This window comes from Thunnus maccoyii, chromosome 5, assembly GCF_910596095.1.
Source record: "Thunnus maccoyii chromosome 5, fThuMac1.1, whole genome shotgun sequence".
Taxonomy (NCBI): Eukaryota; Metazoa; Chordata; class Actinopteri; order Scombriformes; family Scombridae; genus Thunnus; species Thunnus maccoyii.
In genome coordinates, this window is record NC_056537.1 from 8,532,126 (window position 1) to 8,558,478 (window position 26,353).

The 26,353-nt window shown below is 38.9% G+C and overlaps 1 protein-coding gene across 5 annotated transcripts in view; it reads left to right on the forward strand.

The window, feature by feature from the left end:
* Positions 1-698: 698 nt before the first annotated feature.
* The window catches only part of ppip5k1b (diphosphoinositol pentakisphosphate kinase 1b), a 56,885-nt gene continuing 31,230 nt past the window's right edge, over positions 699-26,353 (forward strand). For all 5 annotated transcript variants that reach the window (XR_006096233.1, XM_042412071.1, XM_042412072.1 and 2 more), the window contains exons 1-14: positions 699-885; positions 12,004-12,633; positions 14,568-14,763; positions 16,778-16,868; positions 17,290-17,375; positions 17,886-18,040; positions 18,751-18,852; positions 19,021-19,182; positions 20,413-20,534; positions 21,783-21,884; positions 22,507-22,593; positions 22,956-23,031; positions 23,394-23,503; positions 24,902-24,987. Coding sequence is in view for 4 of the 5 variants with exons in the window: in XM_042412071.1 (XP_042268005.1) it covers positions 12,436-12,633; positions 14,568-14,763; positions 16,778-16,868; positions 17,290-17,375; positions 17,886-18,040; positions 18,751-18,852; positions 19,021-19,182; positions 20,413-20,534; positions 21,783-21,884; positions 22,507-22,593; positions 22,956-23,031; positions 23,394-23,503; positions 24,902-24,987 (1,573 nt within the window). In the remaining variant the exon portion in view is untranslated. The remainder of the gene's footprint in view (positions 886-12,003; positions 12,634-14,567; positions 14,764-16,777; positions 16,869-17,289; positions 17,376-17,885; positions 18,041-18,750; positions 18,853-19,020; positions 19,183-20,412; positions 20,535-21,782; positions 21,885-22,506; positions 22,594-22,955; positions 23,032-23,393; positions 23,504-24,901; positions 24,988-26,353) is intronic.

Genomic DNA, 26,353 nt, shown 5'->3' on the forward strand with positions numbered 1-26,353 from the left:
GATTTATCCCTCTAAACTTCTCACATGGTTTCATTTCAATAAATGTTCAAATGATCCAATATTTCAAATAAAATCAAAGATTAGAGAAAAAGTCCAAAAGCTTTCCTCTCCCATTAATCATCTCACGACCCCTCAGATTTATCTGGTGACCCTTTAAGGGGCCTGACCCCTAGGTTGGGAACCACTGGACTAAACTAGCTAACTGTATATAAAGTAGTTCAAACTAGCTCCACCTCCAGCAGCTACAACAGTAACATGCTGCTTACACACTGATGCTTCAGTATTAATAATCTAATGATGTCATATATAAAAATATATCAGTCAGAGGGACCAAACCACTACTTTTACTGCAATACTTTTAACTACATTTTGCTAATACTGCTAATATTAATACTTCATTCAGGAGTATTTTTACATTGCTGTATTGGTACTTTTACTTAAGTAAAGGATCTGAGTACTTCTTCCACCACTACCTATATATTTATTTCACCATATATATTGAGCATCTTTGGCACAAAACATCCTTTTTATCTTATCTCCTTAAGTGTGCAGTGCTGCAGAGCTGCAGTACATCTATTCGGCCGCTGGATGGCAGTGACGTCGTGGCTTTAAAAAAACTCAACTTTATGTAAAAAAAAAAGAAAAACAAAAAGGTGAAGAGAAAGAAAGGGAAGGAAGCTAGCAGCAGCAGCAGCAGCAGGCGGCAGCAGCTAACCGGCAGCACTGACCGGACATCAACTTTCAGCTTGTAGCTCACAACTTTACAGTCAGTTAAAAAAAGAAAAAACTGAAGTAAACTCAGGCAGCAGTTTCCCCTTCAGTCACAGTTCAGTCAGGGGGAAACGAGGAAGTGAACAGCTGACTGACTTCAGTAGATTTCCGCCGGTAAGTCCCGTTGATTTTAACATTTTTATAACGCTCTCAATGTCTGGCTGTGAGTCCTGCCAGAGAGGAAAGTTGGACTCCGCCGTTGTGTCGGTGGAAATATCTAAAAGCAGATACACGTTTATCGCCTTGTATTGTAAGCTGTGTCTGTCAAGAGTGCTGTGTAGTGAGCAGGCCGACGCACTGATTTATTTAATGTGTGTTTTCAGCGGTTTATTCATCCCCACCGGAACCACGCGTTCATCTGACTTCATTCATTGAGGTTTTTATTGTCATTTGAAGGCTTGAAACAGGCAGCTGGACACCTGTGATGGTTTCTCTCAAACAGCTTGTATAAACCACCGAATCGAGAGGTCAGATTATCACCAGTTTGTTGTTAAAAAGTATCAAAGCTGATTTGGCCACTTTTGAAATGTGAATTTGACAATAACTTACAAAGAGAGTGGAACTGGGAGTGCTGACAGAAGTGTGTGTGGCTGCTGTGGGTGGGAACATGTGAGTCCTTCCTCCATGAACTGTTATACTCTCTGAGTATTGACAGGAAAGTTTTTATAGCTGATTATTTTCACTCATTTTGATTAACCTATTGACTATTCCTCGTTTGGTCTTGTTAGAAATGTCCATCACATTTTCCCCTAAATCCCAATTTGACATCTTACTGTAGCTTCTTTTGTTCAACTAACAGCCCAAAACACCAAATATTCAATTTTACATAACAGAAGACAAAGAAAAACAGGAAATCATCACTATTGAGAAACCTGAACAGAAACACGTTTGGCATTTTTGCTGTTGATTGCTGTTGTTGATGAACTAATCAATAAATTGACTAATTGATTTGGCTCTGAGAATCATCATCTGGGAGTTAATATATATCTGTATATATATATATAGTAGGGATGCAACTAACTATTGCTTTCATTGTTGATTAATTGATTAGTCGCTTGGTCTATAAAATGTCAGAAAATGGTGAAAAATGGCGATAAAGTTGATGTCTTTAAATGTCTTCTTGTCACAGAAGACTGAATTTAAAAAACAGAGAAGCCAGAGACAGAGAATTTGGACACTTTTTTAACTAAAAATATGACTCAGAATGATTCATTGATTATCAAAATAGTTTCATTTTCTGTCCATCAATTATTAATCAACTAATTGTTGCAGCTCTAATACACAGTGTTCAGTTCAACCAGCGACGGTCTGGCAAGAGCTACAGTCCCTCTTAAAAGGATATACAGTTGTAGTAATATTAGTTTAGAGTTTGCAGTAGTGTTATAACAGAAGACATAGTTGGCACATGGAGACAGTTTCAAAACTTCCTCTTGCTTTGGAGAAGACAAGAGCCAACAATAATAAAGACTAATGCAACAACGAGAAGAACGCAAGTAAAAGATTTCTAAATGGCAGGAAATGTATCACAGACGTGGTAGTAAAGACACTGAAGTCCTGTGGATGAGAAATAGTTCCATGATGACTTGGATTAGAAGAGAAACACTCATTATAATAACAATATTTTCACTGCTTTATAAATGAATCAAGAAACCACAGATGAAATGAACAGCTAATACAGTCAGTGCAGGTTGATGTGACCGTTGCATCATTAGATTAATGGCGTCAAGTTGGAAAGTTGGAAGTATTTTGGAAACCACCAGTACTGGATGTAGTGCTGGGAAGTTCAAGTTTGAGTATTTTGAGTTTTCTAGTACTGGATGTTGTGTACCACTCTAACCAGATGTGTAACAAGTGTTTAGTAAACACATTTATGCATCAATATCCTTCCCAAAACATTAGGCTGGATGCTAAATACAGCTGATATTTGGTTAAATCATTCATTGTTTTTAATTTACTTATTGTGATAATTGTGTTGGTGCTACAGTAAATACAGACTAGTATTTGTATCATGACAAAATCAATCCAACACTTATCAATCAAAAACAATTATCAACAGGCACTGAAGTAATCTAACTATTGTATCAACCAAACTGCAGCAGAGAGTATTTCCAGTATCCAGAGGCTACAAGCACCGAGTCCGAGTCTACATGAGCGACTCTGGCGATCCCCAGGCGAGACTCAGGTGGTGTTCAGTATTCTTTGGCATACAGGCAGCAGATCAGCATGTACGGGATGTTTAGAGGACAGCGAGTCTGTACGAGAGCTGCGATTAGTATCGGCGGTCGAGTATATATGAATTGGCACTTTAGATTTGTTCGTTCATTTTGTGCCAGCACTAACTACACGCTGTTTGACTGGTCAGCTGGTAGACGACAGCTGGTCCTTTGGTGTTGTGGCTGAGAGCCCTGAGAGCTGGCTGCAGGCCAAAGAGCCACAGTGTCTGCAGGAGACTGGACGTCACAGCAACAAAAAAACCCTGATAACTCAGTTTTTATTGTCGCTTTTTATGCTCACAGTATGAGCGATTGAACAGTTAATCGATTAGCTTCTTAAACGTGAGCATTTGCTGTTTTCATCTATGTAACAGTCAGTTGAATATATTTAGGTTTCAGACAAAGCAAGTAAATTGAAAGCGTCACTGTGGGCTTCTTAACATCTCACAGACAAAACGGTTTATCGATGAATGGTTAGTTAAGTTGCATAGCTCGTAGCACAACAAGATACCAAAAAAAATCAAACCACTGTAACAGGAAACAACTTGTTTCAGGTTAGGCTCTTTGATCTCTCTGCTGATTTTGTGGACAGCAGTTAAAGCTGATCTTAAACTAAACCAACATTCAGTGAAGATATTAACTTAAAATCATCCTTTTGTTCAAAAAACTGGGCTTTTCTGTCCAGGAAACTGTCCTTCATCTCACAGATCTTAACATACCATCTAAACACTGTTTTACAAATGTGAAACTGTCGACACTGTTTCTATGTTTGAGACAATAATCTTAACTCAGGATCCACTTACTATCTTTTCCCAGAGCTTTAAACAACATCTCGTACTTTTCATAACCAGATGGCTCAGTTGTCATGGAAATGGCAGCTATTGTTATGAAAATTGTGTAATTTACATGCACATTTGAACAATTCACATTAGCATCTTTCAGTGCACATGTTGCCGCTGTACTATGGAAATGTCTAAACTTTTTCTTTTTATATACTTATCTAGATTTTGTAAACTTAAAAAAACAAAACATTAAGTGCATTAAGTAGATAATGATAACGTAAATATGCACATTTTGCACATTTTATGTCATAAGTCAGTCAGAAAACATTTATTCTGTTACTCATGAGGTCCTGCTGTTGTTTTGGAAATTATCGTTATTAATATGAGATCTATACACTTCTCCTTACTTCTCATTCATAAATTTTACTTGGCATCCTCTGGTGTTAAAACTGTCCATTCAGAAACTGTCACCTTTGTACCATACTTTAATATAAACTCCATCTGCTGTGTGCTTGTATATATTCCAAGTCATCCTGTGTCCTCTATGTATCTCTTCCTGCTCTTTTTGTATATAATCTACTGCTGCAGCATCGCAGATTCTCTTAAGGGATCCATTAAAATTTAATTTCATCGTAACCCTGAGAGCTGTGTACTTCACAAAAGTCATACATCCGAGGCTTTGGAGCAGAAAAATGAAGTCTTGTATCTTTTCCACATCTCATGCATGATGTAAACCCAACATAACATCTTCCAGAGTGAGAAATGTTTGTGTTGATGAGTTAGAAATAATGGGACCGTTCTGCAGGGCCTGCGGTACGCCGGCGTCTGTTTTCAGAGTAATGACGGCAGATTGCATTTGCAAACAAAGCTAATTTCTCAAGAGCTCAGTTCATAATGAATTTCTAAGCTTGTAGATGCAGCTGTAACTGCTGCTCCACTGGTAGTTGAGTCCTGATAACATAATCAGCATGTTATCTGACCATAAAGGGCTGATATTTTGTGGCTGATGTTTCCTGCCTTGATAACTTTGTGCAGTTCAGCAGTAAGTTTTATTGGATCTAATAATTGACAGTTTCCTTAATGATTCAGCCTTAAACTCTTTCGATAACAAGCTGCTCACTCGTTCAGCATCATGCTTTTAACCTTTAATATCACTTACGTTTATTTGACAGTAAAAGCCCCCCGTCTCAATCACAAACACTTATTACTTATTTATTTTCCTCGCTTAGAAGTGACCTGCAGTTATTCTCTCCACCCACAAAATACAAATCTGTAATAGACATGTAAACCGTTGCCATTTGCACAGTGTGCCATGATGGTTTTCATTTGCCATCTTATCAGAGTAATGGTGATAGTGAATAGGAGCTAATGACCGACTCTCTGCTCATAAACACGACCCAGGCTTCCTGCGGTAAACAGTCTCAAAGGTTAAAAGCCTTTTTATTGGAGCCGTGTTGTTGATCTCTGGCCGCGCCGCGATGAAGTAGGTGACTCATCTGTGGACGAAGACCTGAAGATGACAGCAGGGGATGTTTTTAATCAGCCTCCTAATTTATTCATAGGTGATGCAGGCCAGGTTTTTTTTATTTTTTTTATGGCAACACTCGAACTAGCAGACAGGGGACAGTGCTATATTTGGTATCACAGAGTGAATTTTGTCTGGTTCCTCTGTCTGTCGCCTTTGTTTCATCCTCAGTTAAAAGGACGTTAGGTAATGTCTGGCTTTAATCGACCTCTATAGGCGTCCAAAACTTCACATCATCACCACCAAAACCTTGGACAAAACTCATAGTGGCCTGTATTGGAGAGTCATACTTTCAATACAATACATTTTTTCTCAATAAATCAGTGTAAAATGTTGTAGTAATGCACTTGCATAAAGTTGAGGAATTTACAGATTAAAGCGGACATGTTATTTATTTATAATTATAAAGGAAATGGCCTCTATCAGACAGAGGCTGAACCGAGGGGCTGCATAAAGGGCCAGGTAATGATAAAAAGGTTTTTTTTTAACTGTAAGTCATGCAAAGATATTCCAATAGAGCCCTAGAATCAAAATATAGACCTGGAAATGTGGAAAATGTGATGTCCTCCTGAATGAAAATGAATTGTCAAAAGCAGCGGAGGACGAGATATCCTGAATTTTACTCTTTTTCATGGGTCAAGCTCCAAAAATTGCTGGATCCTACGTTTCCCACAGCGCAACCCCCCAGTGTCTTTTGTTAGACCATCTCTGACTAGTAAACATTAATGTCTTTCAAACTCAACACCTTCAGTTTTTAACACATGCTTTCTGTTAGAAATCTTGGATAACCCTGAACACATCATCAGGGTTATTTTCTAAGACGTTAGAAAACTCTCTCTAGGCGTGGACGATATGAAAATTTAATGTTACGATTATCCTCGCCAAAATAATTGCAATTAACGATACCATGATGATGAATGACTGGAAAGATGCCGGCTCCCCCCTGTGGCAAATGGTAATTCAGAATAAATAGGACTGTCGTTAGTAAGCTAAACAGCTTCTTCAAGTCACTCATGAGGATATTCACGATTTAAATTATCTTGAGTGTTTTTATCCCAATTATAAGATAAAATCTTATATCCTACCAACCCTAACTCCCTCCAGACATTTGGACTTTACACAACAGTTTTTACGTGCTGTGTAGTGTTCCTCACAACTAATGAACAGATCAGAGCCTTTTTAACACGAGCGGATGCACAATAGCTCACAGTTAAAATCTTATGATCTACACCAGAAAATAGGTTATCAAAGAATCAGTAAACACGACTTAAAATCTGACCAAACCTGCCATCTTTCAGTACTCGAATTTATTGACGCATTTCAGTCGGTACTCAAAAAACTGAGGTACGATACACAGCGCTAAAAAGGGTACCACATGTTGTCAAACTACAAACTACAGAACCCAATGAAAGCATGACATCAATGTGTGCTTTTACATGAATGCTAGTATCCTGGTTTTGAGTTTTATCCTGGTCTTGGAACATATTCTGGATTTGGTGTTTATATGGAACGTGAGAAACCTGGTTGATTCATATCCCTGTTAACATGATAAGTAACCTGGTTTCTGATCATCTGTGTCCAGATTCCTCAACATCTCACAAACAAAGAATATTCAGAAACCTGGATGCCACAGTGTCCTGGTTTCTATTGGAGTACCTCAGGTAGCATTCAGGTCTCTCAAAACCAAGATAAGGGCTTGAATCAGGTTTCTGAAACCAAGACATGGTCTTTACATGCAACATATAGCCTATAACTGGGATAGTCCAAAACCGAATCAAAAGTCAACATTATCCAAAGACAACAATTTATTTTTGTATGTGTTTGAATGCTCAAGTACCTAACATTGTCTATTTAGGGCATGGCTCAGATTTACTTTCTTTATTTTTGATGTTGGGAACATGTTCAGTTTTATTTTGTCAGAGACTTCAAACGGTGGCAAACAGCGGAAAGACTTGTGCACACATCACGGATACCTACGAAATGCAAATCCGGTGTAAGGGGAATTGATTTTCTAAGTAAATGTTGCTTCAGACCACAGTATACCTAGGGAAAAAAAAGTATAATCATATGCAAAGCTGAACCACCAGTGGTGTTGAGTCATACGCCACTTTAACAGCGTGTTGTTTTCTTCCAACCTATTGGTCACTACACCAGCTCAGTTTACCAAGAAGCAAATACTTTGCTGCTTGAAGTGATTTACAGTAATCTGTGGCTGGAATTTAAACTTGCTTGATTAGATACAGGTGTTTCTACCCATCATGCAACATTTTCCTTGTAATGTGCTGCCAGCTTATCCTGCCAGCCCAGTAAAGGTCGTGTCCTTGGCCTAGTAAACACTGAATAAAGTCAAGCCCAGTGGTGCCTTCTTACAGCAGTTATGGGTATGTATTTACAAGTTTATCTCTGTTAGTGTTCTTCGACCCCGGGCCAGCAAGAAGTGCTTCCACTTCCCTTAGTGCGGCCTGTCATCACCTCAGAGGTTAGTAATGATGAGTTATCTTTGGGTAGCGTAGCTGGCCCATGGCACCCGACCCTCGTGCCTTGGCTCCACCCTTCGGTTTCTGTCTCGCCCTCCCGGCTTCAGAAGAGGACACGGTTATTTCTGGGTGCCAAGGTTAGGCTGGGTCACGTGTGAGATTTAGTTGAGATATGTCCTGGCGGAAATGTTAGGACACAGGAAGACCGTGTCTGCTGTTCGGCAGCCAAAATGTTTCACCAGCGCTAACGGAGCCAATTTAAAAAAAAAAACAAAAAAAACCCCTGCACCATATGAGAGTGGAAGCGACTTTAAATAAGTTCTTGCAGTTATTCAAAGACCGTGTGGCGTGCATAGTTGGCTTGTGTGCCGTCAGTGAGAGGTGATATGATCTGCCCATCTGTTTCTGGAGGCTTTTCCTCTCGAGTCAGCTGTTTGGCTGTTTGTGGTGGTGGTGGTGGTTGTTGAAGGGGGGGGGGGGGGGGTCAGGCTACACCGATGAGAGAGACGCATAAACTGGCTTTGGCTGTGTGTAGTGTTTGTGTACATGGTTCATTGGCAAGTATCTTCTTATAGCTGCCTTGGCTACATTTCACATGTCGCTCTTCGGCTTTGGCTCAGTTACCGCGGAATGACATAACAGCTTTGTTTCTTTATTGTTTGGTATTGGATCAGATATCACTCAGACTTAACAGATAAGCAGTGACCACACACACGCACACACACATTATGTCGAAGCACTAGGGTTGCAAATGTTTGGTAAAATGTGGTCATTGTTAGCAGTTTCACAATGGTTTCACAATGGATTTTTGGTACAAGAACCATGACAATGTGATTTTGAAAACTGCACCAACATTACTTTACTTTAGTGTTAAACATTCAGTCATGTCATCTTTTCTCTGTTACCAAATTTGTGTCGAGGAACTGAGGTTTGTTGTTCCATAGTTTGACATTTCTCCCTTCTTTCAGTGTATATATTGGTCTTATTTGTACCTCTAGAGCTTGTTCTTCACTTGCATTAAGTGCATTATGTTTTGATAGACTCACCAGATGAGAGGAGGTATATTTGTTGTTGCTCACGGTCCAACAACCCTGATTATGGGCCAATCAGAATACTGCTCACACGCACACATAACAACAATGTTCCTCTACTGGGTGGGAACTGGAAAGCCACATTAAGAGGATGGGCTGAAACTCCCATTGTCTTCATTTCAGACTGGCATTACAGTAAATACAATGACAACAAATAGCAGCTTTCTTTGGTCCACTTCCCAGAATATCCCAGTTTAAAACATCTGGGAAGTGGAAATTCAAAAGCAATTGCAGAAACGGCTTCATTGTTGCATCAGTACGTTGGCTGATGAGAAACAAAAAGGACTTGATATGAAGAGTCAGTGAGATAGTTTTTCACATTGATCCAAAGTTTATGTACAAAGTTTCCATCACTTTACATGCTGGTCAGAGTTGTAAGGCGTAGTTTAGAGGCTGTGTGCTGCATAGGACGAGACATTTAATGACATTTTGAAATTCAGAACTTGGCACTATAAGTAAAAACGTTATTTTATATCACCGAGGCATTCAGCCATACTAACGTTTGATACCTTTTTCATTTATAAAAACACATTTTTCATCCGAAAAAAAGAAGAAATGTAAAAGAAAATTTGGGCAATTCATCACAAAATCAGCATTTGAAAACAAAAATCTGAAAAAGTACATTAAATAGTGTTGAAATTATTCATGAAAAGAAGAGAAGGGATAGACTAGGGATGGTTACAGAATAGGTCTTGTGGTTTGAATCCTAACTAGCTGAGAGAAACTGTGCAGGGAGAGTTAATGAGTGCATAAATAATTAAATATGTTTTAGGTTAGACAACTATAGACTGAGGGTAACACATTCAAGTGTAACGATCATTTAATAATTATAAAAATGACAGTTGGTCCAACGCAGACGTTACTTGAGTGGCTCTGTTTTGAAAAGTGAAATGCAAAGCAGAGTAATGTGATCCACTTCAACGTACGTACAGGACACACAACAAGGAGACAGTCTGGCTCCTCTTCAGGCTCCGTAGCCATGGCGACAACAAACAGCAGCGTGAGCTCTTTACAAAATGAAATGCTCTGAGTCAGCAGCAGGCTCACGTGGAGTAGACGACGACGTTGTTGTTGTGTTTAGTAAGTGTTTGGTGGGTGTGTGAGCTGTATGTGTGTAATAGTTATTAATGATTGTCCAGTGACTCTTCATCTGGAAGAGTTAACAGAGCTACATTAAAGTCTGAGCGTCACATGATGTAAATTCTGTTTTGAGGCCTTTCTACCTTCACAAAATGATAAGACTAAGACTCTACAACCACACTAGTGGATCTGAATACTGCTAACATGCTCACCAGAATGATGTTTACATGTTGTTTAGAAAATAATGTTGACCATGTCCACCATCGCCATCTTAATTGAATGTGTTAGCATGCTAACTTTTGCTAATTCATGACAGTAAAACTTAAAGGACCACCAGAGTTATTGCAGTTGATCTGGAGGGGGACATGAAATGTGTGAATGAAGTTTCATGGCCGTTCATCCAATAGTTGCAAAGACATTTCACCCAATACTGAATATGCTGACCTCACAGTAGCGGAAGAGTGATAGTCAGGGAGTCAACAAAGTAATTAAAGGACAGGTTCACAATTTTTCAAGCTGTAATCATTCCTCCTGTTCATACTGGCTGTTAAAAGATCCCCTTCAAATGTGCTTTTAATGTAAGTGATGGGGGTCAAAATCCACAGTGTGTCCACACAGTCATTTAAGAGTTTATCTGAAGCTTATATGAGGCTTCAGCAGTCTGAGTTAGTCACATCAAGTGGTTATCTGCCACATTTATAGTATAGTAATATAGTATAGTAACAAAGTATAGTAACAAAAAGAGAGACTTTGGCACTAAAAAGACTGTAGCGTTGAAAGATATTTACTTGATTTGACTATTTTGGATGGATGAAACTTCATATTAGCTTCAGATAAACTTTTAAATACATTTTTGCACAGAATGAGGATTGTGGATTTTGTCCCCCATCACTTACATTGCAAGTGCATTATGAAGAGATCATCTATGAACTGGAGGAATGATTACAACAAGAAAAAGCTAATTCAGTGTTCATTAAGATTTACCATCTGAGCACCTTGAATATCTATACTAAATTTATTTGCAACCCTTTTTTTTTTGTCATCTAAGTTTGAATTTGTTTTGACATTTCGTCACTACAAAAATAAAGATAATATGAATGTTACACATTAAAATAAAAGGAGAAAAAACAGGGAAAAAAGGCAAACAAAAGCAAACAAACACTCTGGTCTGTACACAGCTATAAAAACAAAAGGGCAGTAAAACAGAACAACCCCAGCACCACAATATTCCTTTGTAGTCTGTTAACTAGTAACCCAAACCCTCTCTGAGATGTAGCAGCACCCTTTATGTATGTCAGAAAATCATGATACATTTAACTAGTTTGAATATTATCTACCCTGGTAATCAAATGTTCAAAAGAAGCCATGTATGTCATGACTTTAAGCTCAGTCTATGTAAAGTCAGCCTGTTACTGCCATAATATAAACTATAAATTGTTTATGTTTTAGCCTTAGAGAAACTGGTGGAGTCACTGAACAGCTGATATATTTGCATCCTTAGAGCCATGAAGCTAACATGACAGGAACAGGAAATAATTTGCATAATGAGGTTTGATTCATGCTTTTCTTACAGTCCTCTACTTGCATTTTAAAACTAATGATGTATGTGTCACGATGTCTTTTTGTGAATATGTATTGATGCACATACCTTCTGTTCCTGTAAACACACTTTCACTATGTATTAGTAAATGTTTAAACTGCCATTATCTGTAAATATTTCTGTTGTCAACATAGCAAGAGTTTATCTATTTTATCTTCAGTACCTTTTTTTATCTTGAGTCTTTACTGTCGCAATGACCCAGTTTCCTGAGGAATCGATAAGTTTCTCTTCTATTGTGTAGCTGATGTTACAGCCCTGAGGTTTATTTCTCAAACGGTGGATGTGGTGACACTGCGTCAACCAGTACTGTGGTTAGTCAGATATATTTATTCAAGTTAGCTTGCACAGCCAACTGTCAGCTGGTGGCTTAACCTGTCAGGTTTTATTCTCCTGTGTATCTGAACAGTTTTCACTCACAGGACCAGTTTCTCAATGTTTTTTTTAACCTTTTTGTTTATTTCTAGGGAAAAGGACAATGATGTGCAAATGTTGACTGTGAAGTTTCCTCTGTGAAGAAGCGTCTCCAGACTGGGACATGCTATCTCTCAGAGCCAGACCTCCTCTGTCCTGACACAGGGAGTTTTACAACCAGGATCCCGATTGTCTACCTCAGCACACGTGGAGTCCGCTCCCTCTCTTCTACCTCTTTGGACCTCTGCTACTTTTTTCTACCTCAGCGCACAGGTTCAGCTGCACGTAGCTGTTATCAGCTGGCTCGGAAAGGCACGACAGATCCTTCAGTTTGTCAGCAGGCTCTCAGGTATCAGTCATCCAGCGACGGTGTAACACACACTGGGTTTCTTCCTGCTTTATCCGCCATAATCGCTCTCTGACCTCACACAACCCCTCTGCTGGGAGGAGCCACCTGAAGCCGCCATGTTGCACAGAGGTTTGTGATGTCCCAGCCCTGCGACGGACTGAGACCAGGTGCAGGAGAAGGAGAAGGAGAAGAAGGACAGGGGCGGGTTCACCAAGACGCTCCTCGATTTTTGGTTGGCTCTGAAGATGACGAGCAGGACAGGGGCCAGATGGAGGCAGGCATGAAGAACGAGATGTTTCGAGAAGAGGAAATGGAGGATGAAGATGATGGGTCGGTAAGTTACAGGTGTTCAAGTGTAAAAGGTTTCCTAGAGTGCAACGAGGTGCGCCTTGTTGCTTCTGGTGTTTTTTATGAGCAGTTTAAATGATAAAATATCCCAAACATGAGCTGAAACTAGAGTCTATGAACAGTATTATTAATATCAGCAGTATTAACTATAAATTTCCACAGTGGAAAAAGATTATTTAATTTTGGAACAGGAGGTTAGAGCATGTCCCATATTTGGGCAGGAGGAAATTAACAGGCCTGGAAATTTTTAAAGAGGAAAGTTTTATTTGGAATTGGACTGTGGAAAAAGAAATGGAGACAGAAATATACAAAGACTGGTGTGAGAACAATGCAGCAGATAAACAGCTGTAAGGCTGCTGGTCTGTTGTATAGTCCTGTAACTATAAAAGGACTTTATGGTAGTGCTGTTTTAGCTGCTTGCTTACAAGCTATGGTTTCTTCTCTGGCTTTTGTTTCTATATCTGTCTTTGTTTTACATGTACAGTATTTTCATTTTTTATACGTGTAATAATCATGTAAATCTAGTACATTCATTCATCAATTCAAATCAAATACATAGATGATGAATTTGGGTTTTTTGCAGGAATGGTGATATTTTCATGTTTCAAAAGAAGGAACTGAATCAATGATCTAAGAATAGTCTGTAGACATGCTAGTGGCCCTGTGAGGCTGCAGAGCTCATTACACACAAGAAACTCAATTTTCAAAGGGATGAAAGATGATGAGCAAAACTCCTATTTTTAGCTTCTTACCAGTTGTAGAAAAATTATTCAAAGTTTGTCCCGAGGAAAGGCCGCGCTGTTATTCATTTTTTATAGTAATAAAAAAGGTTTATCTGCCCTACGGTGGTCATTTCAGGACAAGTGAGTCTTAGCTTGTCAGGCTATCAGACTTTCCTCAGCGTTAAGCAGACTCAGCAATAGATAGATGCAGCTCTGATAGTTTTCAGCTTAATCATAGAGAATTATCACCCAACCCTGCATTTCCCTTCTGCTCTCTTGAGCATTTTAGTGTCTTTTAGCTGATTGTTTTTGGTTTTACGGCCTGTCTGCTACTGTTTTGGTTCACTCTTCACTCTGCTCTTATCAGCTACAGGCAGCTGTTTACTGCACAAACCTCCAAAAAAAAGCTTTAAAAACCTAGTGGATGCTACCTGGGGCAAGCTATCAAACGGCAGACATATAAAGTTAGCCAGTAAACAAAGTGGACGGCGGTCATAAACGCTCCACCTCCACAGGGAAAAAGGATTCCTCTGTGGGCTTTCTGGCTCGGTCCATGTTTACTGAGAGAAAGATTTGGCTTTTTATATGCAGTAAATTGAAGAGCATTATCACTTGAGTGCTCAGCTAAAAGAGGTATTAACTGTGCTCTGTCTCTTCTATTTTTAGCAGAATGTAGCAGTCTAATTTACAGTAATTTTCTGTCACGTTAGGTCCTGAACATACATTTAATAGTTTTTAAAATAGTATGTAAACGTGGAGTTTTGGTGGTGGTCGAGTTTAAGTGGAAAAACAGTTCATGAAATTTGAAAGATGGTCATGGAATAAACAGATATCCACAGTTTAGTCCACGTTTACTGCTGTTTTTTGTAAAAAAAAAAGATTCACAGTTTGTTTTTTCTGTCCCTAAGTGGCAAAAAATCAGTTATTGCATGTTTAAAGCAGAGCTAGATCTCAAAATGCTAACATTCAGTATGTTAATGATGCATATTTAGCTTGTTAGTATTCTATGTTAGCATTAATCCCAAATTACAGCTGAAGCATTTAAATGAATAACCATTACCATCAGTCTCTGTCAGCACAACAACACTACACCGTGCAGCAACTTGCACATTTCTGGCATGTCAATACCCTCATCTCACTTGTCATCTCCCTCCATCCCTCTCTTCACCGTCCTAATCCTTCCTGTCTTCTCGTCAAGCCTTCAGAGCGACAGATTGTGGTCGGCATATGCTCCATGATGAAGAAGTCGAATTCCAAGCCCATGACTCAGATCCTGGACCGCCTTTGTAAATTCGACTACATCGATGTGGTTATCTTCCCGGAGGAGGTGATCCTGGAGGAGCCTGTGGAAAAATGGCCCCTCTGCGACTGCCTCATCTCCTTCCACTCCAAAGGTAAAACTTTACAATCGTTTAAAGCATCTCTGTCAAACGAGGGGGAAACAGTAACTGGGAGGTGGAGGGGGGAAAATGTGGCCAAGAAATGTACTACTAAAGAAAGATCTAAGAGGTTTTGATGCGTCTCTTCCATATATGGAAAAGTTTTTTGCCCATCCTTCATAGAAATTTTAAACCGTTCACATGAGGCTTTGATGCACTACAACTTATTTTCCCATGAATTCACTAGATACCTGAATGTTTCTGACCACAGGAAAAGTTAAACCTGCTGGATCTTCCTTCAGCACTCAACTTAGGGCTGCAACTAAGGGTCGATTAATTTTCTTGATTTATCAGCTGTTTGGTCTATAAAATGTCAGAAAATGGTGAAAAATGTAGATCACTGTTTCCCAAAGCCTAAGATTCAACCTAAAATGTCTTGTTTTATCTCGACCAATAGTCCTCAACCCAAAGATATTCAGTTTACTATCGTAGAAGACTAAAGAAACCAGAAAATAGTCACGTTAAAGAAGCTGAAACCAGAGAAATTTAGCATTTTTTCTTAAAAAATGCCTGAAAACGATCTATTAATCTATTATGGAAATAGTTGGCGATTAATTCTCTGTCAATTAAGTCAAGTAAGATGTTTCCCTGCTACAGTATCTGGTTCAGTTAGACATCTGATGATGGATTTCTCTTATAAGTCCCACTGAAATTACATTTTTTTTCTGCTACATCTGTTATATAAATCAGATATTCTATCTTATCTTGAGAGAAAATATCAGTGCCCAAAAAGTTTATACCATATTATATTGATTTCCAGGTTTGTGTCAGGCTGTCTGGCAGCAACAGTCTCTGGGAGTCTCTAAATGGGAAACACAGAGAACTTTGGGATTGGAAATATCTATTAAAAGCTTGAAGTTAAACCCTCAGCTGACTGTGTCTGGTTTACAGAGGCAGATCTAGATGAATGAGATCAACACACCTCTCCAAGTACATGTCTTCTATCTTAAATTATACATGAGAACACATTTTGCTTCACACACACTTAGATTTAGGCATTTAGTGCACTCATCAAATAGTAGGATCAGTTTGTTTTTATCACTAAAGCAGCCTTGTAAAAAAAAGGCAAAGGATGAAAACACAGTATGTTGTATTTATATTATACTGTACATTCAATGATTCACTGTACTTCTTACACTGGTCTGTCTCTCTGTGTGTGTGTTTGAGTCAGATTTTATCACATGGGACACACATGGGGTTTTTCCGTTCTATTTTTAATAGGAGATGTTTGTAGTGTAGCTCGACCATGGGAACATGTGAGTCCTGTGTTTTTGTTTATGCAAAAGCAGGAAAACAAACCTTTTTCCTAAAATATTTCCTTCAGATGTGGATGTTTATCGTGCTCACGTGCAGACCGACATGCTCAGAACTGGGAACAATGGAGTGTTTAGTGCTTTTTTTTATGTATGAAATGAACTTATGCGTCAATATCTGCTAATTAGCTGAGTGTAGTGAAGTAAACTTAATCAGTGTACTGTGCACATGTGTCTAAACCTGTATAAATATAAATTGTTAATTGACAAGTTCCTCATTCTTCTGTATTTTGGCTAAAACCTCTTTGTCGCAGTGCTTCTGCTCTCAAATGTGAAACGAAACATTTTTTATTTTGATTTTCTATTAATGAAGTTTGTTTTTCTTTCTTTTCTCATCTCTTCTGTCACAGTGGAGATCACTCCTCATAAATACCAACTTTTCCGTCTACATATTTCAAATAAGCAGCTGTTGTTGTCACCAAAAATGGAAATGCATCACTTCCTGTTGGCCAGAATTTTTCAGGCCAAAATTGGATGTTTAAAACATTGGTCAAATTTTAACACTTTCATGCTTTTACCAATACAAATAACATATATTACTCTCCCTTGTCCCATAAACCAAAGTGGATGCTCAGTTCAGACTTAAACTGAATGATATGATGACTGTTTGTAAATAGTAATGACTGGCATTTTATTTACAATTCAACATTTTTCAGGTTTCCCTCTGGACAAAGCTGTGGAGTACGCCAAACTCAGGAATCCACTGCTCATCAATGACCTCAACATGCAGTATTTCATACAGGACAGGTACGATTTAATCAGTAATACACACACGTTAACATTTATATTCTGTAAAGGGCACCGTGTGTGTAGACTTGTTGTGGCCTGCATCAGTTAGTGGATGAGATGGGAATAATTTTTCAAGTAATTTTGAAGTGGCTGCTACTCGTTTAATGCAAATAACACATCTTGAGATTTACTGGCCCGCTGTTTTCATTTGGCACAAAAAAATCTGCAAATTGGCAGCATTTGCATTCTTTTTAGCAACCAACTTGTTCAAACTTGCCATCTTTTTTTTTTTAAATTAGAGGAGTGTTGACATGATGGGAATGACATAATGGTTATTGTCACATACCTTATACAGTATACACACACACACACACACACACACACACACACACTCACTCACTCATGATGGTTGTTTAACGGTTTTTTGATTCCCTGTCAGGAGGGAAGTGTACCGTATCCTACAGGAAGAGGGCATTGACCTACCTCGTTATGCTGTTTTAAACCGAGATCCCGACAACCCTGAAGGTGAGTAAGAATTGTTTGTTTTGCGTCAAAAAAAAAAAGACGATACTTCTGTGATGTTTAGCAGCTTATCGGACGTCAGTCACCTAAAAAGATGAATCAGTGTTTAGTGCAAGAACCAGAAACTCAAGTTTAAGTTCTGTAAAAACAAAGCATGAAGGGAAAAGTCAGAACTGCACGTAGCTGAGAATGTTTGCTGCTTGGTCTCATATTCAGACACCGAGGGAATCACTTTGATAATGTGGGCCTTTTATTAATGTTGAGAGTGTTACCATGCAATTTATTAATTATTTAAGATGCCCTCCAGACATTTTTTAACACCTATAAACAGTATTTTTTGAAAGTGCCTGCCCTTTTCCAAACAGTTTCCAATGACGACTTCTCAGGAAGAGACGGTTGATTGTATATTCGTACTAAATGCAATATTATTTATGCTTCTCCCTTGTCTCTTACAACTGTGTTCCTTTGTTTAAGTTTGTGTTGTAAATTTTAAAAATAAGGTTTTCTTCTCAGAGTGTAACTTGGTGGAGGCGGAGGACCATGTCGAGGTGAACGGGGAGGTGTTCCCTAAACCCTTTGTTGAGAAACCTGTGTGCGCCGAAGACCACAATGTCTACATCTATTACCCGACATCTGCTGGAGGGGGCAGCCAGAGACTGTTCAGAAAGGTAACAAGGTCTCCAAAGCAACTCGGCAAAAAAAAAAAAAAAGTGCAGTCATCAGCAGATACTTTGATCCAGAGTTACGTACAACAAGGGAGTTCAGGAGGTTGCTTAAGGTCACACTGACTTCTAAAATTTGCCATTCATGGACAGTTTTAAACTCAATATGTTAAGCTACATAAAGATTTCCTTGTCAATAAATGTGATATATTTAGTTGACACTGACTTTTATTGTCACTTCTGAGAATAGTTAGAAAGGTCTACAAAGGAAAAACTAGTCTATAGGCTTTCAAATGTGAACTGAAATCTGGGCAGCGCACCTGATTAATAGACTGTTTGATATTGATGTTTTGATTATTGGTTGTTTTTTTAATATATATGCACCAGGACTCCCTGGAAAAGAACATTGATACTGAGTGTTTTGTCCTGGTGAACTAAAGTAAACAAACATATTTATTGAACTGACTTACAGAACAGAAAACGTAATAACATTTGAATTTTATAAAAGGTCACACTGACATTTGGCTCCTGCAGTGATTAAACCTGTTACCTTTTTGGTAATCGGACAGTCACTTTAAGTGTGCGGCCACTTAAAAAAAAGAACACAAAGTACTGTTCAGCTGGCATAAAGGTTGGAAAATGAGGCACAATTAAATATTAATTTACAGGTTTTGTTCTAAATTCCTTTGAAATATCCTTCTTTGTCTTTGCTGTAGATCGGGAGTCGTAGCAGTGTGTACTCCCCAGAAAGCAGCGTACGAAAGACTGGGTCCTACATCTATGAGGAGTTCATGCCCACTGATGGTACTGATGTGAAGGTACGGTGGATATTCAGTCAGTTATTGGGGGTGTTTATCTGCTTTATTTTGATTTTTGGCACCAGCGGCTCATACTGATGAATCATGCATCATTACCCAGATAGTGAGATGAAGAAATCACCGACGTCTCTGAGGTATTTTCTATGTGTGTGTGTGTGGACGTCCCAGGTTTACACAGTGGGTCCAGACTACGCCCATGCGGAGGCCCGGAAGTCTCCTGCGCTGGACGGGAAGGTAGAGAGGGACAGCGAGGGGAAGGAGATCCGTTACCCCGTCATGCTGACCGCCATGGAGAAACTGGTCGCTCGCAAAGTCTGCATGGCCTTCAAGGTAAACTTGAGTCGCTGAACTAAACTGGAATCACGTTAGCTGCCACGTAGCAGGCTCAGAGGACGGCGAGCAAAAGACTCCAGTTTGAGTTTGTCATGCATTCTTTTGAAAACTGCACTTTTTTTCTGCTTGTGGTCTTCTTCTTTTGCTCTTTTATTGCTGCCTTTGCCATTAGTGGTCAAAAACTAACTCTGGGTACATTTTTATGTCTAATCTATTTCAAGCTAACACAAAAACTGCATCAACTTGTGTTAAGCTGCACAAGATAGTAAGACTGTTTGTTATCAGCTCATTAAACCCATTTGAGAGTAAAATATCTTTAAACCAGTTGCTGTAAATACAGACAGTTGTCAGCCCACAGTAACTAAACTCCAAACGTGGATAAACTTTAGATATTTTAATCTTCTCCTTACAAACTAAATGCAGTATCTCTGTATACTTGATGAATGGGAGTTACCGGAAGCATTTTTAAGCCTACCACCCTGAGAATACTTCATATCACACTGGTCCGACCAACATAATACAATCCTGTAATCAGCAAACATAAAGTAGATAGGGAGGATCTGTGATGCTGACTCTATCATCACTCAGAGCTGATTATGGATGACTCAGTGAGTTACAGAAACCACATTGGACTCACAACAAACATGTTAAGACGACTACAGCAGGAGGCACAAAAACACTATTCATAAGTTCCTTGTAGTACAAGTCTTAACATCAGAACTCAGTGAACTAAACAGTATTCTCAAAGGAAACATAACGACCCCAAATGGACAATTTTCCTTAAACAAATATATGTAGTTGCCTTGAAAGCCTGATAAATATTTATTTAGGTGCTGTGAAGAGTATATTATTAGGAAAAAATGCAGAATTTCATTGTTGCCGATAAAATAATTTAGTTTTTGGAACATTTTCTTCTTGTATCTCAAACAAGATAACGCAGCTTCTGAGTCTTTAAAATGATTTGAGTACAGCTGTGTTTTTACTTTCATGAAGATAAGCTTCATGTCAAAACATTAGTTGTGGTACTTTATTAAAAAGCTCAATCTATACAGTACAGTAACCGTGTGCTGATCCTGGATCTGTTTTTTCTCAGTTCTTTGTTTATAACCATCGTGTTAACTCTGTCTAATAAAAGCAGACTGTAGTCGTGTCTTTAGGCGCTTCTTGCTCCACAGTATGGCTAACAACATCTCTGCTGAATCTCTGAATTCTTGTGTGTGACTTTAGCAAACAGTTTGTGGGTTCGACCTGCTCAGAGCCAACGGCCATTCCTTCGTCTGTGACGTCAACGGCTTCAGTTTTGTCAAAAACTCCATGAAATATTACGACGACTGTGCCAAAGTTCTGGGGTAAGTGACCTCAGCTTACACGTTATTAACCCTGACCTGATACTTTCCTACTGCATGAAACAGATCATCTCAAGCAGAATATTAAAATATAATATATTACTACAGTCTATTACAAACATAGGAGTTTTATATTTGAGCACAAGCGTACGGACAGAAAGTAAAACATGCATTTGCAGATAAACAGTTTAACAATATCATGTAATAATGAAAATAATGAAAACCAGAATCAAGACAAACCAAACCCCTCAGAAAAAATCTCAAACTAAAGCAATAATTTGGATAATAAATAAATGCTCAAATCTTTTAAGACATGTTCTGGGTTTCGTCCAATTTAAAAGTACCTTCAAGTTTTCCTGTTTAGAAAGATTTTTCTGTGTTGTAATGAGGAAGCAGTCTATTCTTTTTGGTTTCTATCGGATGTTCCTGATGTTTAAAAGCATTTTTCTTTTTGTGGCTTTAAAAGACGAGTGTGTAAGATTTAGTGGCATCTAGTGGTGAGGTTGCAGATTGCAACCGACTGAATACTCCTCCCCTTCCAAGCGTGTAGGAGAACCTACTCGCGAAAAGTCCCTCTCTAGAGCCAGTGTTTGGTTTGTCCACTCTGGGCTACTGTAGAAACAGGCAGTGCAACATGGCGGACTCCGTGGAAGGGGACCCGCTCCCAATGTAGATATAAAGGGCTCATTCTAAGGTAACGAAAACACAACTATACTTATTTTCAGGTGATTATACACTAATTAAAACATACTCATGAATATTATCTTCTATTTCTGCCAAGTCCGTTCCGCTAGACGCCACTAAATCTCACACACTGCACCTTTAAAGTAAACATTGCCTTGAAGCAGTCGTGTCGTAATATATTCATAACTGTCGACAGCTCGGAGGATCCTGTTGTCAGCTTTACATCTTAGTTTATTTCTGATTCATTACCTCTCCTTCCAGGCAAAGTAACTTGAACTTTACGACTAAAGACTCATAAGTTTTACAAATAGAAAGTGTTTGACACAGGAAATGTAGCTTCCCTGCAGTAACAGACGCTAGAACGAACATAATTCCTCATGATGTGATGCTCTGATGACACATATCACGTGCAAAGACCTTGCAGGAACTCTGATGAATTTATTCACGGCACAAAACAGGAAGGAGCTCTCTGTAAACGTCGGTAAAAATGAGGATCACAGAGGCTCCTGCAGCATGAATGACATGTTTATTTTTACCCTTGTATTTTATATGTCTGTGCCCCAACAGGAACATGGTGATGAGAGAGTTAGCCCCCCAGTTTCATATCCCCTGGTCCATCCCGATGGAAGCTGAAGACATCCCCATTGTCCCGACAACCTCAGGAACCATGTACGTACGAAAAGTATTTGCTATATGATGTTCCAGTTCCTGAGCAGCCTGGAAAAGAAAGTTTTGTTGCTTAGCTACTGAGCATATGATAAGCTCAAATACAATACTGTATGTTATATTATAGTTATATATATATATTATAGTTTGCAAAGGTTAAAATATTTAAAATAATGTCTTCAATGTTTTTGAAAATGAACAGATGGTCTGACAGTACTTTTCTTGAATTCAGTGCTACCAAAAACCTTTAATTAAATTTTAAATAATTATGTATTAGTCATTTCACCAGTATTTATTTGCTTAACATTATGAATGAATAAAAAAATACATGGTTACGTAAGTTTCATGCTCCAGGAAAAAAAGCTGGGAAAAACCCCTTCACACATTAACACCCAGTAACTGAGGATCACTTACCCGCTGACCTCCTCACACACTCAGAGACACTCAGTCATCATGAAGTCTGGAGTCTCATCTGTCCCCCGGCGGTGTCAGTGACACTCTTAATGCTGAGCGGTATTTTTTCAGCGTCGGTTAAGGTCTTAGTGGGGGGGTGGGGGGGGTTATCGAGGTAGGTTGGAGAAATAACTGAGCGTCTGACTTATATCCCCTCTTCTCTCTGATTCAGGATGGAGTTGCGCTGCGTTATCGCCATCATCCGCCACGGAGACCGCACACCCAAGCAAAAAATGAAAATGGAAGTCCGACATCCTCTGTAAGGGTTCTCTCTCTCTCAGCGTAGCTTTCAGTTATTATATGTGTAGTTTTTAGCTAAAACTAAACAAAAGATATCAGTGTAAAGTACCTCATCCTCCAAAATACTGGATAAAGAGCAAGATGTGATGTGATATGTGAGGACAAATTTATCTTGCGTCTTATCCCTCCTCCTATGTATAAATGTTTGCATTTAGTAAGTCTAGTTCACAAAAATGTCAGTATAAACTTCAACCTGTCGCTCTTTACCCATTTTTTTCTTAAGCAATGAATCAACATGTCAAAAGCTTTTCACTTTAAAGATTTTTTCCTTCAACCAATCTAATTGTATCCCTTTATTCTGCCGTTTTAATCTGTTTGTAGATTCTTCGAGTTGTTTGAGAAGTACGGAGGCTATAAATCCGGAAAGCTAAAGCTGAAGAAGCCAAAACAGTTACAGGTGAGGTTGAAGTTAATCTTGTTCCTTCTTTTTTCCCCCCACACATCCTCTCCTCTGCACCTTAATTTATGTTTTGTAGCAGATGATGACTAAATCTTAAGAATAATGAAGGGTTTTCAGAGAGGATAGTTTCATTCCCGCCTATCGAGCTTCTTAATTATTATGGATCACAAACCATCATCATGTCGCTGTCTAAATACACTCACACACACCGCATTCATCCTGTCACTGCATCATCTTCACCGCCTTGTCTTTCACATTCACTTCATGGTATTCAAAACGCTCTGTGTGTGTGTGTTTAGTCTGCTTTGTGAAATTAAAGATAACAGTCAAATTAAAAATAACTGCCTCTGTGTTTCCAGGAAGTGCTGGATATCGCCCGCCTGCTGCTGGTCGAACTTGGCCAGCACAACGACTGCGAGATCGAGGAGAAGAAATCCAAACTGGAGCAGCTCAAGACTGTCCTGGAGATGTGAGTGATATCTTAACACCAAACACACGCACACACGCACACACACTGTCTCACAAACACACGCCATCAGCCATCATCCTCCAGTTTCATGCCATCATCATCATCATTCATCTGCAGTCACCCACCCTCATCTGCGACTCTAGCTTCATCTTTCAACACCCCCACAAGGGTTCAGCCATCTTACTCACATCCACATACATGAATTACGTTGAATCGCTCCCTCCCTCTTTTGTCTCTAACTCTTTCCTTTTTATATTTTCTTCCCTCCTCTGTCCCTCTTTTTCTCCTGCCCACCCATCTCTCCTTTTTTCTCTCCAAAAGGGAATCCAGCTTGATTGATACTCAGTACGCACTCTCTCTCCCTTCTCACTTTAAAGGATGAGGTCCTTTCTGTAGTCTACCTAGACTGTGTACAAAATATTAGGAACACATAGTCTCTTCATTTACATCTATAATAACGGTAGCTGAACAAGTATAAATAAGGTAAAGAATGCAGTTTAGACGTGTGTTTGTGCAAGATTAGATATTTGAAAGGTATTCCTAATGTTTTGTACACTTGAGTGTATAAATTTCTTTAACATCCATTCATTTTTATCCATTAACACCGGACACATACACAGTCAAATGTCTTTTGATGGTTTCACTGTGTCTCTGTATGTGTAAATCAAGAGTGTGCTGTGCTACTTTTGTGTGCATGCCGTCCTGACCGCATATAAACTGGACTCTAAATCTCCTAATGTCTTCCTTCCTCCTGCCTGCTGTCAGGATTTACACTCATTATAGTTATTTGCTGGGGATCTTATCCAGAGAAACTTGGAATGAGTGCAGCAGCAAAAATTGTCTGGAAGTCCTAGATCAGATATCAGCCGTGTGTGTGTGTGTTTGACTTTTAAGAACCAGAACAGGATTAGAGTTGGTTTTGATTTTCACCTCACGTCGTTTTAAAAGCAGTCACGCACACGATGTTACACTTTCTCACCGTCATTTGTGTTTGCATGCCCACAGACACACACACACATGTACACAAACACACACTGAAATCGTTGGAGGTCTATACTGATCGTTAGCCGCTCAACGTACCCACCGAGTGACTCAGTTGTCATTAAACCATCTGCTAATCCTGTGTGTATGATCAGTTTGTCAGATAAGAAAAAGTTATTACCTTGTTCTGTTCTTCTTCTTGAGCTTTGTTTTTGGAATGAATGTGGACATGTGTTTGGTAAAATGAGTTAAATATTTAAACAAAAATTCTTGAAGGATGGGATAAAATCTTTGTGTATGTATGTGTGCTCACTGTGTGTCTGTCTGTCTATGTGCATATCAAAATTTGTTGTGTCTGCTTTGTGTGTGTGTGTGTGTGTGTGTGTGTGTGTGTGTGTGTGTGTTAATTCCCACCAGGTACGGTCATTTCTCAGGTATCAACAGGAAAGTCCAGCTGACCTACCTGCGTAACGGCCAACCTAAAGCCTCCAGCGAAGAAGAAGGTACGAACACACACACAGAGTTGGTGTTTATATCTATAGTATTTTTTTATTTAAACTGCGAGTGTGTGGAGTGTCACATGGAAAGAGATGACACTAATCTGTTACAACATAGCGGAAAACTGTAAAATAATATTGTTATAAGAAATGGAACAGTTAATCACTTCTTGACAAGTTAATGTTTTGGAGTTACAATACAGTATAGATAACTACATGTAGCTCATACTTTTTACATTTTGGAACATAAACTGTAATTGTGAAAAGATTAAATATAAGATTAAGTCAAAGTATTGATGCAACTGGGGATGTTTTGTTAACGGAATAACATTAACAAGAGATAAAAGATAAAAGATTTTAGCTAATGGTAGGTGCTAAACTGGGGAAGCTAAATTATCCACTCTTAACAATTTTATGTGAAAATACCCCAGTTTATTACTTTAAATCAAGTCTGTCTCAGCCCTGTTATTGACTTACCAGTCAAAAGTTTGGACACACTTTCTCATTCAAGGGAATGGGAAGCAGCGAAGCTGCTGGAACTCTGTCGTATCTGTTAGGACTCTTCGTCTTCTTCTCCCTCTGCCCTAAAAGTATCTGGATCTTAGAAACAATAACAGCAACAGTTCCCAAACTTGGCAGATAGGTTGGAAATCTCACTGACTACTCAGACAAAAAAAAAGAATACTGATTGGCCTGATTTATAACAACAAACTTTGCAAACAGTGAGTCCGCAGTGATATTCAACATCTCACTGTAATTTGTACTGTATGAACATTTTTTATTTCGCCAAATGTTTGATCACCTACACCCAAAACCAGCAGAATGATGCGTGATTTATTTTTTCAGAATTTACTCACCAACATTTTGACTGTTGTAAGCGTTTTAAGTTCAAACAGACAAAAATACGCCAGTTTTTCACATGATGATGTCACTGCTTCAAGCTGTGAGAAGGTGTGTGGAAACCGTGTCTCCCCGGTGACGTGTCTCCCCGGTGACGCAGCCAGTGAGTCAGCAGCTTCTCCGGGGATACAAAGGTCCCTGGTTCAAGTCTCAGGGTGTCTAATTCAATCTTGCCAACCATGTAGCAATTTATGCATGTGGCATGTTTTCAAATCCTTGTGAAGGTCATGTTAAATCGAAGACTGCCATTTGTGCTTGGACCCTGTTCATTACCACTTGCGGCTATATATATATATATATATATATATATATATTTATATATATATACATATAATTTTTTGTTGTTGTTGGCAAAATGACTTAAGAGAGACTTTAAAAACCTGGCAACACCATTGATTGCACACTCTGAGCCTCAGCAGCCACTAAAAATAAATAATTTAGTTTATTGATGTCAGATTAAAGAAATTCTGGT